The sequence below is a fragment of the Corvus cornix genome, chromosome 1, assembly GCF_000738735.6.
Source record: "Corvus cornix cornix isolate S_Up_H32 chromosome 1, ASM73873v5, whole genome shotgun sequence".
In the NCBI taxonomy this organism is placed as follows: domain Eukaryota; kingdom Metazoa; phylum Chordata; class Aves; order Passeriformes; family Corvidae; genus Corvus; species Corvus cornix.
The window spans coordinates 75232994-75248030 of record NC_046332.1 but is presented as its reverse complement, the minus strand read 5'-3'; the positions used below and the strand labels follow the sequence as shown (position 1 = coordinate 75248030).

The window sequence follows — 15037 nt, the reverse complement described above, 5'->3', positions numbered from 1 at the left end:
TTAGAATTTTGTAACTTCAACGAAACTTATTATATGGTCTCTCTGAAAAAGACAATCTCATCTGAAGTCAGTGAAATGATGTCTACTCAGAAAGAATTCAATCAGAACTAATTTCAAACCTATTACCCTTATTATTTTCCAATTAACCATACTTTGCATTGACTAGAAGTGTATTTTTACTTGGTTTTGCATATATCAGATGCACATGAAAAAATAAATATAACCTAATATAGAGTAGAGGTTTTATTGTCTTGTATAAAAAAAAATACATGAAGGCACAGTTATCTTTTTTAAGAGTTGTTCCCTTGATGAAATTTTCAAAGTTCTTGTCTGTTAATGGGATGAATCATAAACCTTTAAAAGTTTCTTTGGTAAAGAAAGGCTAAAAGAGGTAAATTCAGGTCAGACACAAGTGAAGTGATTATTCTGGTTTTAGTCTATATGCTAGCTGAATGGCTTTAAACACAGCTGTAGAGACTTAGCCTGATTGTTATCTTCTAGTTTTTCCTACTCTATCCAAATAACTAAACAGTCTTTGCACCAGAGAGAGACAGACCTATGATAGGTAAAGGTAGGAAACAATGTACTTGGGATTGTATGGTGTTTTTTGGAGGATTAGTCTTAATCAATTTTCTACTGGCTCATTTGTGGGATTGGATTGGTAAATAACACAACTTCTGTGGTATCACATAAACCATTTGCATTTATACTCACATTTTATACTGTGTTTGTGGAATGGATATGATTAACCATTTCTTGCTTAGCTAGAAGAACTGGCATTTAGTGATGGTGCTCGATGCATTTCATAGAATTGAATGCCGGCTTTTTTTAACCTTACAAATTTATCAAGAAACAGTTTGTACTCCCCATCTCAAAATTCTGTTTATAGCTGGTGGTTTGTCTTTGAGACATATCTGAAAGATCCTTGTAGAGGAGGAGTGGGAAATGAGGGAACTCACAAAAAAGTCCATCCCATTTTGAAAGAGGAATTACAGCCCTGCCTTATGTAGGGCAAAAACTTCCATGTAGAAGGTGTTTTTACTCTCCACCTTCCTTAAGAGTACCATTCAGAATTAAATCTTAAGAGTCCACAGTAGGAAACTTGACATATTATTCACTGTCAGCTCAATTTGAGCAAGGACTGTCTCTGTACTTGGCTTTCTGTAACTCTGTAATTGCTTCTGTGCTTTTTGGCATAAAATTAGGTGAAATAAGGAAATGCTGTATTAGTTCTTCATTCAGCATGTAGCCTGTTGATTGAAACAGCTTAAAAGCATTTTCATATCTGGAAGACCAATCACAAGAATTCGGGTTTTTTTCCCCTCTTTCTATCCAAGGAAATAGCCTGAAGGATGTCCATGCTGGTGAAAAGTTAGAAGGAAATGCCTAAATCCATGGAGAGGTGTTATTTGGAGCCTTAGTATTCTCCAGGCCAATAAATTACTCTTTTAATAATCCATTACCACATAAAGTGTTTATCTCCACCAAGATACCAACTTTATTCTGATGTACAGCATATCAGTTCAGATGATACACAACCTGCATGATACCTTGAAGACACAATGCCATATTCTGTATTTCTCTGTTTATTCCAAAAAGGAGCTCTCGAAGACCTGTGGTCTTCACAGCAGAATCTGGAGCAGAGAAGGACATGCTGGAGTATATCCTCTGTGCTCAAGTTTGGAAGGCATAAAGCAGTAGGCAGGAGGGGTTTTTTGGAAGTTTTTAAAAACTAGGAAGTAATAAATCAGAATTTGTTAACCAGGCAGATCTTGTACAATAGCACTTTTGTAAGAGTGGCATGGCTTGTCTTCATTCTACTGCTGTGGAAATACAAAAACATTCAGGACATTCTTTATCCTGATAAATAGCTATAACACCTTTTATCTTATTCATTCTCCTCAGGAAATATAAAAGAATGGATGAGAAAGCAATAAACGTTAGTACTTTGCCGGAAGTTTGTTTCTTTATTGGTAACTGTGAGTGCAAATATTTATACACTTGTTCAATGAAATAATACATGCAGTAAAAGGCTCCAGATTTCTGGTAACTTCAGAATTAGTAGTATTATTATAAGGTAATTTCCAGCAAAATATAACCCCATGTAATTAATGGAGGTCATTTGTAATAATTGCACTGCTCTGATGTGCTGTTTTAGACCAGTGAGTGTGCGCATTAAACGCTATAGGATAACTTAAAACCTTTGAAGAGCAATTGTGCTTCTTTGTTTGTGTTTTGGTAGCCTCTGTCATAAAAATCTTCATGTGGATGTAACATGTTAATACAAGGCAAAAAATACACTATTGCAAAATATGAAGTTTTATATTATCTGACTTTATTTCTGTCTCTGTGTAAACTCCCTCAGCAAATTTTACATAACCATTTCCCTTATTTGTTTTTCAATTAACAATCCAACCTGACAGTATAGTTTCAATCCATTACTCAGGTTAAATTCATCACTCAAGAAGTAAAAATGTTGACTTATGAGAAAACATTTTGTTAAGAGAGAGAGCTGATACTCTTTAAATAGAAAAGAACCAAAAAATTGAAATATCATCTTTTATTTTTTTCCAATGCATAATATCATTATGCAGGTCACACCTTTTTGCAAAATACTGCATAAGAAAGATGTCTTGTAACTTTTCTTAGTTTTTACAAGGCATTTTAAATGTAATTATTTTGTTTTTTCTTTCACTGCTTGTATTGGTTCTGGCTGAGCTGGAGTTCATTTTCCCATAGCAGCCCCCACAGTGCCGTGCAGTTTGTTGGCACCTGACACCTAGCCAGGGTCAAGCCACCACTGTGCTTCATATTGTTATACATCCTGCAACTTTACCTGTACAAACTTCATTGGCTGGTGAAGGTCTATGCTTAGGAATCCAAAAGTGGTTTTGGGATTTTTTTTTTGGTGGAAATTGCTGGAACTTGTTCATCCTTTCGCTTTCTTTATGCTTCAGTAATTTGTATCATTATGTATTTTCGTGCCAACACTTGATCATGCACACAGAAAAATCTTTGAACTTCATATGTGTTGACAATATGTATCTTCTTGCTGAAAGAAAATACTAATTCTGGAAATGCAAATTTTTTACGGGAATGAACTAATTGCAATAAATCTTTTTCTTCAAAAGATTTTCAGCCCCACAAAAGACAAGGATAAAAGAGAAAAGAGCTCAGATTATGACAGTCTTTAGCTGAAAAGGAAGGGTGAGATTCTTCTAGTCTTCCAATTAGCAATAGCCTATGAGAATGTTGTTGTTAAAAGTGAGTGTAATATTTAGACCAAGGGTGACATTCACAGCAAGAACTTTTATTTTTCTTATTCACTTTTAATAGAATTGAGATGTTCTGAACTGAGTGAACTATGAACAGTGAAGTCACGTAGCCCTTCCAAAGACACCTGAATAACACCTCACATTAACATTCAGAATTAGGAAGAATACTCTTGTGTGTAAATAAAACCTGAAATCCTACTCAGACATAAGGGATGTCTTACTTTACTGAGGTAACAGAATGCAGATGAGAGTTTAAAAGAATTTAACAGATGGCAAACATCATAATGGAGATTTTATTGCCAGCTTTAAGTAGTTTTGGTCCCAGAATATGCCACCAGAATCAGATTTAACAATGAGAAAGGCAACTATACTGAAGTGGGTGAAGGAGCAGAAAGAGAAGAAATTATGTTTGAGACTTGAGAACGCATTATAATGTCACACAAGACATAGACTGGTTTATTTCTATAGAGATCACAACATAAAGCCTTTTCCAAGCTATTTTACCCCTATAGCATAATTTGAAAAAGAAAATAATAATCTACAGATTAAGAAGCCTGAGAAATAAAATATTTCAGAGACTTCTTTCTTCAAAGAGGAAGAATATTAGGTGAGATAAAAATTTTAAAAAGTTAGAGACAAGGTCTGCCCATATATATCTTAAGCACAAAGACATGTCTGCATATTTGAGCCCTGAACTAGATCTCTGGCTGCAGTAAAGAAACATGTGTGTTGCATGTTAAAATGAGCAAGGAAAGACAAACTAGTGATAGAGCACTTTTCAGAGAATCAGTGGTCTTGCTAAAAGTACTATGAGAATTTTGATAGATGGTATTGAGAACCTCAGTGGAATGATATTGGGATTAGTCCTTCCTCACAGAGCTATTTGGAAACAGATTCAAATCAATATGTAGGTGATAAGTATTTGTTGTTATTACTGCTGCATTCTGCAGAGGGTTTTGAAGAGGTAATTCATTGTGACGCGTGAAATAGTCCTGTGGGAGCTCCTGGGTTAGAGGAGAATAAAACCAGCAAATGAAGTGCCAAGACTTTATACTACTGTTTATTTTATATATTTAAAGTTCACTATCCTTTCTAGTACAATTTCTTCAAATAACTGCACTGATTTACCATATTTTAAAAGTACTTATGAAAGAGCAAACCAGTCAGCACAACTGTAGTGATTGGAAACATTGAATATAATGTAATAATGATAGTAAAACTAGATTTTTTCAAAACACAACTTATTTTAAACACTTTTGTAATGCAAAGCTATCACTTCTGAGTTACAAATACCAAAAGTCATAATTGGCTTTCTAAAGCCTAAAGGCTGTCAACACACATTTGTCTTCAGCACTAAATGAAATAAATTCTATCTCTAGCACTGTGTGTGGAAACAAGTAATCTTTCACTTCACAAGCTATGTGTACACATAAAATAGGTACAAGTTTGTTTTGGAAGAAGTACATCACCTCCCTTCCTCCCTGTTCCTTCTGGCTCTGAGTATCAGACACATGTTCAAAAGGCAAGGATATGGCATGAAAAAAGAAGGCGGATGTGTCTTTACGCTTTATTTTTATACACAGCAACATACAAAAAAGGGCTGGTTCCATATCATACTTTAATATCTTATTAGGATCGTTAAGTTGTTGCACACAGGATCATCTCCTTGTTGAAAATGTCTGCAGAAGTTACCAAAAAATGAGCCTAGGCTATGAATAGGCTGTGACTAGACTCTACTATAGAAAAAACTATGTAGCAATCCCCCTTTCTTTCCTGGTTGGTTATGAGAGAAAGAAAAATTGTCCAGAAGTAAAAGAATCCAGAAAGTTTTCTTGATAAAGGAAAATAATACCAACTGTATGACCCATAGAGAAGCTAATGCTGAGGATCAAATAAACTGTGGTCAACTTGTAGGCTTAGCTGACAGTCAGACATATTTTCAAGGAGCTGTAAGCAACATCTTCACCGTGAATGTAATATTTCAGTTTAAAAATGAGGAGTTTAAAATCTGACTTAGCTTTTAATTAATACCAATCACCCAAAGCTAATTACACAAAATTATATATGTTGCATAAATATATGTAAAATATATCTATTAAAAATCAGCCTAAATTCTTATTATGTTTATATTTTTTTCAGTTCTAGTTCTCACATAAAATCTTAAATCTTGAGACGATCATTTTTTTTCTTACTAAAATATATTGGTTTTCACTTTAAATTCCCCCAGTCCTACTCATATATCACTGTGATGCAATAGAAAAATTTTTCAAGAACCTGTTTCATTTATCTTAAACATGCACTTAAACATATACTTAAAGATACAAGTAATTTCTGAAAAAAAAATATGTTCTTGACCTATATTGTAACAAAAAATCTACAAAATTGAGTATTTTAACAGTTCTGTTGGATAGTCCATATCTGAGGCCCCAGAACAAAGTAGGACTCTTTCTGGTATATGTTAAAGACAACTTTTAAGGTGAATTCCAAATAAGAAATGCATGCCAGCATAAATGTTCAAGATTTATGCAGAAGTCAAAATATAGAACAGTATGGATTCATATTTTTGTTCTATAATATCTTAGAAAAAGTTCAAATGAAACAGAATTACATGCAAATTTCACTATCTCTAACACATAGCTTACAATTCTAGCAATTTAGAAGATGTAGTATAAAGAGAATATAAATGCTGATTATAATTTTGACATTTTGAAAAGATTACACTAAATATATCAATATGAAGAAAATTCTAATGCAGCAGAAGATAGTGAAATAAAATATACTGTTCTTGAAATTCTTTCATCATTTAATACATCCTTAATAGCTCTAGTCACATTCTAAGACTATTTTACAGTCCTTCAATACCATAGAGTGTCATTATCAAATAGATATAATATATATAGTATTCCAAAGAACATCTGGTTTTAAATGTTTGAACTCCTAACTTCTTTTTCCAAAGTTATACCTCCAAGGGCACTCTCAGGAAGTAAGTGTCCAAACTTTTTTGGATATTGCTCAAAATCCCATCTAGACTTCTTGTAGAACTTGAAAATGTATGGACTAAGTGTCAGTGCAAGAGGATCCTAGGCTGATTCCAAACTGACTTGTTAAGGCATGCCCTCAGTCTCATTTTTCCACCAGTTCAAAAGGAAATGGGCAACTACAGCTTCTCCACAGACACATTTTTAAATTGCCTCTTTACTGTCAAGTCAAAAAGGACCTGGGGTTCGCATCTAAGCCTGAAAACATGCATCACCCTCAAATTCAGTGAATATACATAATGTGAAATGCAAAAATGCAGTTTAGATGAAAGAATTCATCTATTGCCACCATCTCTGCCTATATTTCTACACTGGGAAGGGAAATAAGATATGCAGACAGATGTCCTGATTCAGAGAAGTAATTAGCTTACCTTGCTCATGGTTGGAGTTCTATGCCATTCAAGTGCACAAGCACAGGTTTTTTAAATGAAAATAGTTACAGATGTGTTTCAGAGAATAAATCAAACAAAAATAAAATGCAACCAAACAAAACCCCAAACTACATAAAAACAAAACAGTAAAAAAAATAGAAAGATGTATAAGAACCAGTAGTGGCATTATTCTTGAGTGCTTTAGTACAATGGTTCCAATAGTTCTCTATGAAATGCAGCTACCAGCACTAAACCTCATGTTTTGTCATAGTTCCATTAAAAATTAGTACAGTTTCTCTTTTTAGCTGCCAAATGTCTTATGTTAATGCAATAACTCACAGGGACATGTCACTTTACACCTATTACTTTACTAAAATACTGGTTTAAGTCTATATTATGCCAAGTATATTTTAAAATGTGTTATGATGAAACTGATACTCATATTGATACCATGCTCAGTTGCAGGCCTATTCCTGTAAATCTTGGAAACATTACACAGACAACTTTTCACACCTTTTCCAAGATAATTCAGTGGTATATATTAGTGTAAAATATGCCAACTCATTGTTTAAATGCATGAAGGAAACAATCATGGACTTACAGTCTGTAATTTTCAGGACTCTTTTGAATTCTCCACTTCCAGATCCTCCACAACCATCTTCATCGTCACAATCACCACTGATTTGTTCATCTACACCTCCACCACTGCCTGTTTGTTGGAGATCCCATTTGTCATATTTTGGAAATGATTTGCCCTGTAACAGCTGAAGAGAAGATATAGTATGCAAGTTAACAGTACATATAGAGAGCTTCAGTGACTACCCAGAATTTCATGTATGTCCCTAGTAATTACCTGATTTGAAAAGGAAATTTCAGGATCAACATAATGAGAATTCTGATTTTTTTTTTAATTTTTTTTTCTACCCTGGCTTACAGATAGATTTAAAAGAATGGTATTTGGAGATGTATAGTTAATTTTCAATTAAAACCCCACAAAACTGTTTCTTTATCACTATAAAAGAAGATCTGGTACCAATTTCTGGCCCAGAGGCCAAGTGTAATGCATAAGTACATAGAATCATGGAATAGTTTGGGTTTGAAGCAACCTTTAAAGGCCATCTAGTCCAAATTCCTCTGCAATGAGAAGGGACATCTTCAATTAGGCCAAGTTGCTCAGAGCCCCATCCAACCTGATCGTGAATATTTCCAGGGCTGGGTCATCTACCACCTCACTGGAAAACCTGTTCCAGTGTCTCACCACCCTCAATACAAAAAGCTTCCTCCTTATACATGGTCTAAATCAAACCTCCTTCCATTTAAAATCATTGCCTTTATTTCTACCGCAACAGACCCCACTAAAATGTTTGTTACCCCCTTTCTTATAGGCCCACTTAGAGCAGACAGAATCTGTGCTACTTAACAGCAGAACCTGGATCTTTTAAAGACCCATGTGGTGTCTACTGAGACTTAAGATACATTTATTATTTTATGTGAATTTTTCGGTTTGAAATATCTGAAATAGTATGTGAGCTGTGTTGCAGCTCTATATTGGTGGACCCAAAACATCCTTGTCTGCTCTGAGTGTGTCATATGGAAATCTGGTAGAAGCTGAAGAAAAAAAATATGTTGGGATGATACCAACTGCTTGACCAAGGAACAGCAGACCTAACTAGTACAGTCAGAGGCAGGACTAACATGGAGAGAACTATTTCCAAAGGACATCCAGGCATTGCCTTGGAGAAATAATAAAGATGACCTAAAATAAAGCAGAGGGATAGCTGATACTGGCCTAAGCAGTGTAAGTGATTTGGTTCCAGTAAATAAACTGGTTCTCTGTGTCCTTTTATCACTGTAGAGATGGCCAATGATATCTGCCTGGTTTATAAGAAAACAGTAGAGATCTCAAAGTTTAATACATTTCTCCACTCTGTTGAGCAGTGCTGAGCAATCACCTGAATAATGTTAATCTCTCTCATTTATCAAATGTCCAACTGCTGTCATCCAATTTTTAAATATACGAGGTACAACTGTTATACATACACAAACAGTATGCCCTCTTCCCCATTCAGATTAATTTCAGTTTATCTGTCAGATAAATATGAACATCACAGCCTCTAAAAACAACGTGCTTACAAATGTTAATAACTCTTATAACCTTATCCAAAATATCAGTTTGTACAGGTTTGTGCATTACTCATGCTTAAATCTAGGAAGACTTCTTTACACTGGCCAAAACCTCACTGGCTCAGATTCTTTAATTTAATAATCAGATAGTTCTTTCTCCTTGAAATAGCTACTAATTAGTCAGAAACAGACACAGCTGTTTTATACCTTCAAAAATGTGTTTGCTTTGTTGTTTAACAAGATACTGGGTTCATATTTTCAACAAATACAATGATTTTAGTTTCAGATTATGGAGTCACTTCCCAGACTGCTTAATCTGTTAAGTGCTATACAGTGCCCAACAAAAAATATTTTAATCACCACTACAACAAGATCACTCAGCTAAATCTCAATGGTTCTATAAGATCCACTTGCCACTGTGTAAGAACAGGAGAATGCCACTCACCGCGGAACCAACAGGACCAATTTATGCTGCACTTTTAATTCAAAAGTTTTATTAGGCATTTATATGCTACCTGAAAGACAAACTACCTAGCTAAGAGGCAAAAAAGCTCATTTGTACTGCTGCTCATCTCCCTGCTCATTGTGTAATCCATGCCATACTTCTACCATAATAGTATTTATTGAAACAAAACACAGGCAGTTTAATGAACTACACTCAGTTAAACAGCACACTTATTTTTCACCCCAAATCATATTGTGACACATTCCCAGGGCCAGTTGTATGATAAGGTACTTTTTATCCCTGAGCTCTGTGGTATAAATGTGGGCATGAACTTCCAGCAAGACAGTTTTTCAAACAAAAATTTTTGCCAAAGTTTCCACAGTACACCATATACATATACGCCATATATACCATATATATATCTGGTGTGTGTATATATATATACATATATATACACACACACATTTTTTCAGCCTGAGAACATGCATCCTCCTCTATATCTGTTTCAGTCTTAGAAACATATAGACTTAATAAGGTTTTATATTTTGTTGCTCCTTTAAATTTCAGCACAACTTAGTTATTTCTTTTTCCTCTCTCTTTTTCTTCTTATTATGTATTATTGACTTCTGCCTAGAAACCTAAAAACACAGGTGATCCCACTTAATTGCTTTAAAGGTAGGTTCAACATTGAAAAAGTGCTCTTTAACTTTTTCCAAACTTTTCACTGTACTTGAAAAAGTAGAGATTAAATAATGAGTAAGCTCATTCGTTTTTTGGACTTTGTTATTCTCTTCAGTCTCCTTAATTGTACAAGAAGAAATACTGTCTCCATATAAGTTCACAAATCTCCGTGCTGGTTCTCTACTAAGCAAGGCTTGGATCTAGTATAAATTCTTTATTAAACAGAAATCCATGTAGTTCTTCAAAGATAAATTGATTCACATTACAAAGATAAAAGTTGTTTAAAAGAATTGTTCTGTTGTGCTGCACTTTTTATAAAGCTATTATTTAAGAGGAAAATAAGTACATGTTATGACTGGAAAATTTTGTTGTATATTCTTACTGGGTCTTCCAGCTGAATAAGGAGGGTTACTAGCTGTATACTATCTGCCCCTCAAAAAAATACAGTGAATGTTCTTCCCGTTGTGTCACAGTCTAAAATAATCTTTTTTCTTCTTATTTTGTCCAAAGGTTTTTCCATTCTATCAAATTTTTGTCTCAAAAACCCCAAAACCCCAAACCCCATGCTTTAATCATACATTATTGTCTTTCAATTTCAATGGAAGTAGCAGCAAATATATTTGGCAACAGTGTTAATTTGAATGAGATATGGCAAGGGTTAGTTCACCAGTGTTCTGAGACTGCAGTAGATACACCAGCATTGCAGATTTGCTGGTTCTCAATGTTGATGAAATTTTATTGAACTAAGACTTTGGTATCAAAAGCATGTCCTCTGCTGGTGGCATTTTATTTTCCCAGAAAGTTTGTGCGCCACTACTATGGTACATGTGCATGGGGGAATGATCTGTGTGTAAGTCAACTGAAGGGTCCTTCACAGCTTCCCTACATAGCTTTGGGAAGTTTGGCCTCCCTCTTAGATCCTTCAGTGCTCCATTGCCCAAATACCTCTCAGGACTTTCATTGATGGCTTAGTGGAATGCTTTCTTTTACCCAAAAGCAATTCTGAACAAGGTTATAATACCAAAAAGTACCATTAATAAATTTTGTGAAATTTCACCTTTTAGAATGAAAATATTTGCATTACAGAAATTACACTGTTGTAATAAAGTACTTCCAGGGTTCTGTAAATATATGACTCACTGCTCTGTAACATTTCAGTAAGAAAATGAACTGCTTGCAGCAGCTACAAAGACACCTATGAGGGTACTTGAAGCTTCTCAACAAATCTCAGAGTCTAAGTATAATTAGGAAGATTGTCACTAAGGATGTATGATTATTGTACAGTCCTATAGGGCCTGGTAAACTTTCAAGATTATTTAAGACTTTTATCGATGAATCTGGAAAGCAAAATGAAAAACAAAGTGTTAATGATAAATCTTTTACTGCCACAAGAAGTGGAGAACTACTAAACAACAAAGAGAAGCGACAAACTAAGAAAATCTCATCTGGCAAGTGAGGCAATTGAGTGAATTTTAAAACACATACTATAATAAAATACAGATGAAAGTAAATTTGCAAGTCTAAATATTGTATTACATGCATATTAAAAGACAAAATATTCTGTTCCGTAAATTAATTGTGGGTGTCCTGGGTAGCCAGAAGAATATGAATTACCACAAGCAATGTTCTAGCCAAAGATTTTAATGGGATCTCTTTGGGGACAGAAATAGGAATACTGAATCAGATTCGGGGTGTTATATTACTCCTAAATCCCATTCTCATTGCCTTTGTTCAGAAAGGATGGCACAGAAGTGAATTCTATTTCAGTGATTAGAATGGAACCAAAAAAATGCTTTTGTTTTAACCAAGGAGCTCATCCTTTAGTGCCCTCAAAAAAACCCCTTGATCTCAAGAATTTATTTAACCAGCCTTATAAACCTTGTAAGTGCCTATATGGCAAATACAGATTTAACAGATTCAGCAGGCCAAAGTATATGAAAATAGCAAATAAATCACTTTTTTTTTATTTAAACATTCAAAGTGAATCATAAAAAATCTATGCTACCAGAATAATACATTTAAAAATATTCAGGTTGGTCTATATTAAAATAATTTTTCAATAATAAACAATAATTACCAACAGTTGTGGTAAGGGCGTTTGTTGATTTTTCTTTTTTTTTCTGGATCAAACAGGTTTTGGTCTTAAATCATGAATTAATTCAGAGATTCAAGGACATGCTATGTATGAGCTTGAAGTAAAAAACCAAAATGGCCCCTTCTGCCTCTCAAAAATTTATTAATTCATATATGTAAATCTGAAATGGCAAGACTGTACTCTATTTTGGATTTTTTAGCTTGCAGGAAGTTGCAAGTGATTTAATCTCTGTTGTTGTTTAGCTCAGCAGGAACACCAGACAGTCTCACTCCCCCTCAGTGGGATGAGGAAGAGAATCGGAAAAATGGTAAAATACATGGGTTGAGGTAAAAAACAGTGTAGTAGGACATAAAAGAAATGGAAAATAATAATAGTAATGATGATAAAAGAATGTACAAAACAAGCAATGAACAATACAATTTCTCACCACCTAGTGACTGATGACCTGAGCAGTGAGCCACCAGTCCCTGGCCAACTCTCCCCAGTTTATATGCTGAGTGTGATTTTGTAAGACACGGGATATCTCTTGGGTCAGTAGGGGTCAGCAGTCCCATCTGTGTCCCCTCCCATCTTCTTGCACACCTCCCGCCTGCTCACTGGCAGGGCAGTAAGAGAAGAGGAAAAGTCCTTGACAGAGTAAGCACTGCTCAACAACAAGTAAAACATTACTGTGTTATTAGCATTATTCTCGCCCCAAATCCAAGACACAGCATAATCCCAGCTACTAGGAAAAAAATTAAATCTATCCCTGCTGAAACAAGGACAATGTCTAATGAAGGATGAACACTGAAAGGCAATAAAACTTATGTTTATACTATTGAAACTGATGTGATAAATAAAATCTAGTATTCTATTCACTTATTCTACATCATATACCTTCATGGGAAACATGGATTTTCTATAAATTTTATTGTATTGTATTTCAATAAAAATATCTTGATGCTCTATTGCAGTTCACTGTGAATTAAGCTCAGTCATAGTATTTCCTCTCTTTCATTTATGTGCACATCATAAGTACTTCTGGAGGGAATCTCAAAGGACCCCAGCAGTGAATCCAATTTAGCTAATCAAGTCAAATCCAGAAAAATTATTTCTAGAAGTATTACTACCTTGAACTCTTTCAAATGAGAGGAATAAACTGCTAATTTTTTTCTCTCTGCTTAGCATTACACAGAAAATACTTAGAAATACAGCATTTCCTTTGGTGATCTCTTAAGAAAAACTACTCATACACCTGTAGGCCAGAATTTCCTGCAGGGTTTCATTTCCTCAACAAAAATGTGCATTCCAAATTAGAAGTCCAGTTTATATTGGAGACTGGTATTTAGATCACTAGTATGGCAACTCATAGTCCCTCATGATAGTGCCCTGTGGGGATTTTTTTGAATAAAAAGCTTAAAAAGCTGTAGTTTTGTGTGAAGTACATCAGCTCCTTTTTTTTTTTTTTATGATATTTTCAAAAAGAGAATGAGATTTCTAATCAGATATAGCCTTTATATCCTTGAGATGATACACAAAGTGCAAGCAATACATACAGTGCTGTATCAAACCCACTGTTTTCTGCCTAGATCCAGGGCTACAACTCTGGGTTTCAAGTTTGAAAACCCATTCTTCTCCATAAAATCACCAGTAGCCTGAAATTCTGATGGAAGTAACACAATATTTCTCTCCAGTCTAAGCTAACTCAGCTGAACAAAGAAATAGACATTCATTCTGCTTACTGAACTGAACTGCAAAAATTAGAAAGGTGGCTAAGCGCCAGCACTGCACAACACAGCTCTAACCTACCTTTTGTGCTTTCTTGATATACCTTTACTAACGCAGGATCAAATCAGCTGCTGCCTGAATAGTGGAAATAAGAATCACCCCAGCTTATTATTATACAACTACTTCAAAATCCAGACATTTCTTCTCAGTAGTTATTTATGTCTCATTCAAAATCACTTAGTAAGAGAACAAAATTTTCAAAGAAATCTAATTGCTGAATTAGGTAGCAATGACTAGCAATTTTCATTGAAGGTACAATTCCACACAGTGAGACTATGTGTTCAAGCACAAGCACACACTGAACATATTGTTCCATCCTTAGCATGCTTCCTGGCCATCACAGAGTTGAACTGACCTAACTAGCACTCTTCACAAAAATGCTTGACCCCAATTTGAGCCTCAGCATAGTCTACAGACTATTCTGAGTAGGCAGCCTGGATATGGTTATTCTGCTGTAGGAAATAGGACACTTGCTGTTCCTGAACATTTTTATTTAATACAGTTAACAGATGCAGTTTTTTGGGATGTCTACAGTGTCAAATAAAAGAGAACTGGGCAATAAGGTACAGTGATAGATATTGAATTTCTCAGTCTTTGTAACTTACATCTGTTCCCCAACCAGTTTTCCCTAAGATAAATCACGTATTAAGAGGGTATTTGTAAGCACCTTTGTAAGGGGATGTGGAGCAGTATGTTCTCACCCTTGATCCTCTTTTTACTTAGCAATATAGATACAGCTCCTAAATGTAATTGTCCATTCACAAATACCCTTTTTCTAATTTGTTACATATAGAAATCTTGCTTTATACCTGCATTTTACAGCTAACACCACCTATTCATGTTCTCACTTGAGTTCTATCATGAGCAATTACTTTTCTTTCCAGCTGTTACTCATTCAGAGTGAATACAAGAGCAAAAGCTTGGCTCTTATCCCTTGGTGCAATCCCTGCTGCCACAGATATGCACACTATCAACTTGATGTGTTTAAAAAATATTTAGGTATTCCCATCTGTAAAAATGCATGTCTTGCTAGCATTTCACGGTAGGTTTAAATCATCCTCAGAAAATTAAGTAAATGAATTAGACTTTTCTAAGGTAACAAATGAGAGCAAAATTAAACCCCAGAACAACAGCATGTACTCTTATTTCTGTCTAGTAGTTGAAATAACAGAACAAAGTCACATTATATATGATTAATGTCAGAGACTAATGTTCTTTGCCCATTTCACCCATCCATGCAT

At 34.8% G+C, this 15037-nt stretch overlaps 1 protein-coding gene across 6 annotated transcripts in view; it reads right to left on the bottom strand.

Annotated features, from left to right (window-relative positions):
• The window catches only part of GPC5 (glypican 5), a 619303-nt gene that overhangs the window by 288333 nt on the left and 315933 nt on the right, over positions 1-15037 (bottom strand). For all 6 annotated transcript variants that reach the window (XR_005602438.1, XM_039555588.1, XM_039555621.1 and 3 more), the window contains one exon: positions 7286-7448. Coding sequence is in view for 5 of the 6 variants with exons in the window: in XM_039555588.1 (XP_039411522.1) it covers positions 7286-7448 (163 nt within the window). In the remaining variant the exon portion in view is untranslated. The remainder of the gene's footprint in view (positions 1-7285; positions 7449-15037) is intronic.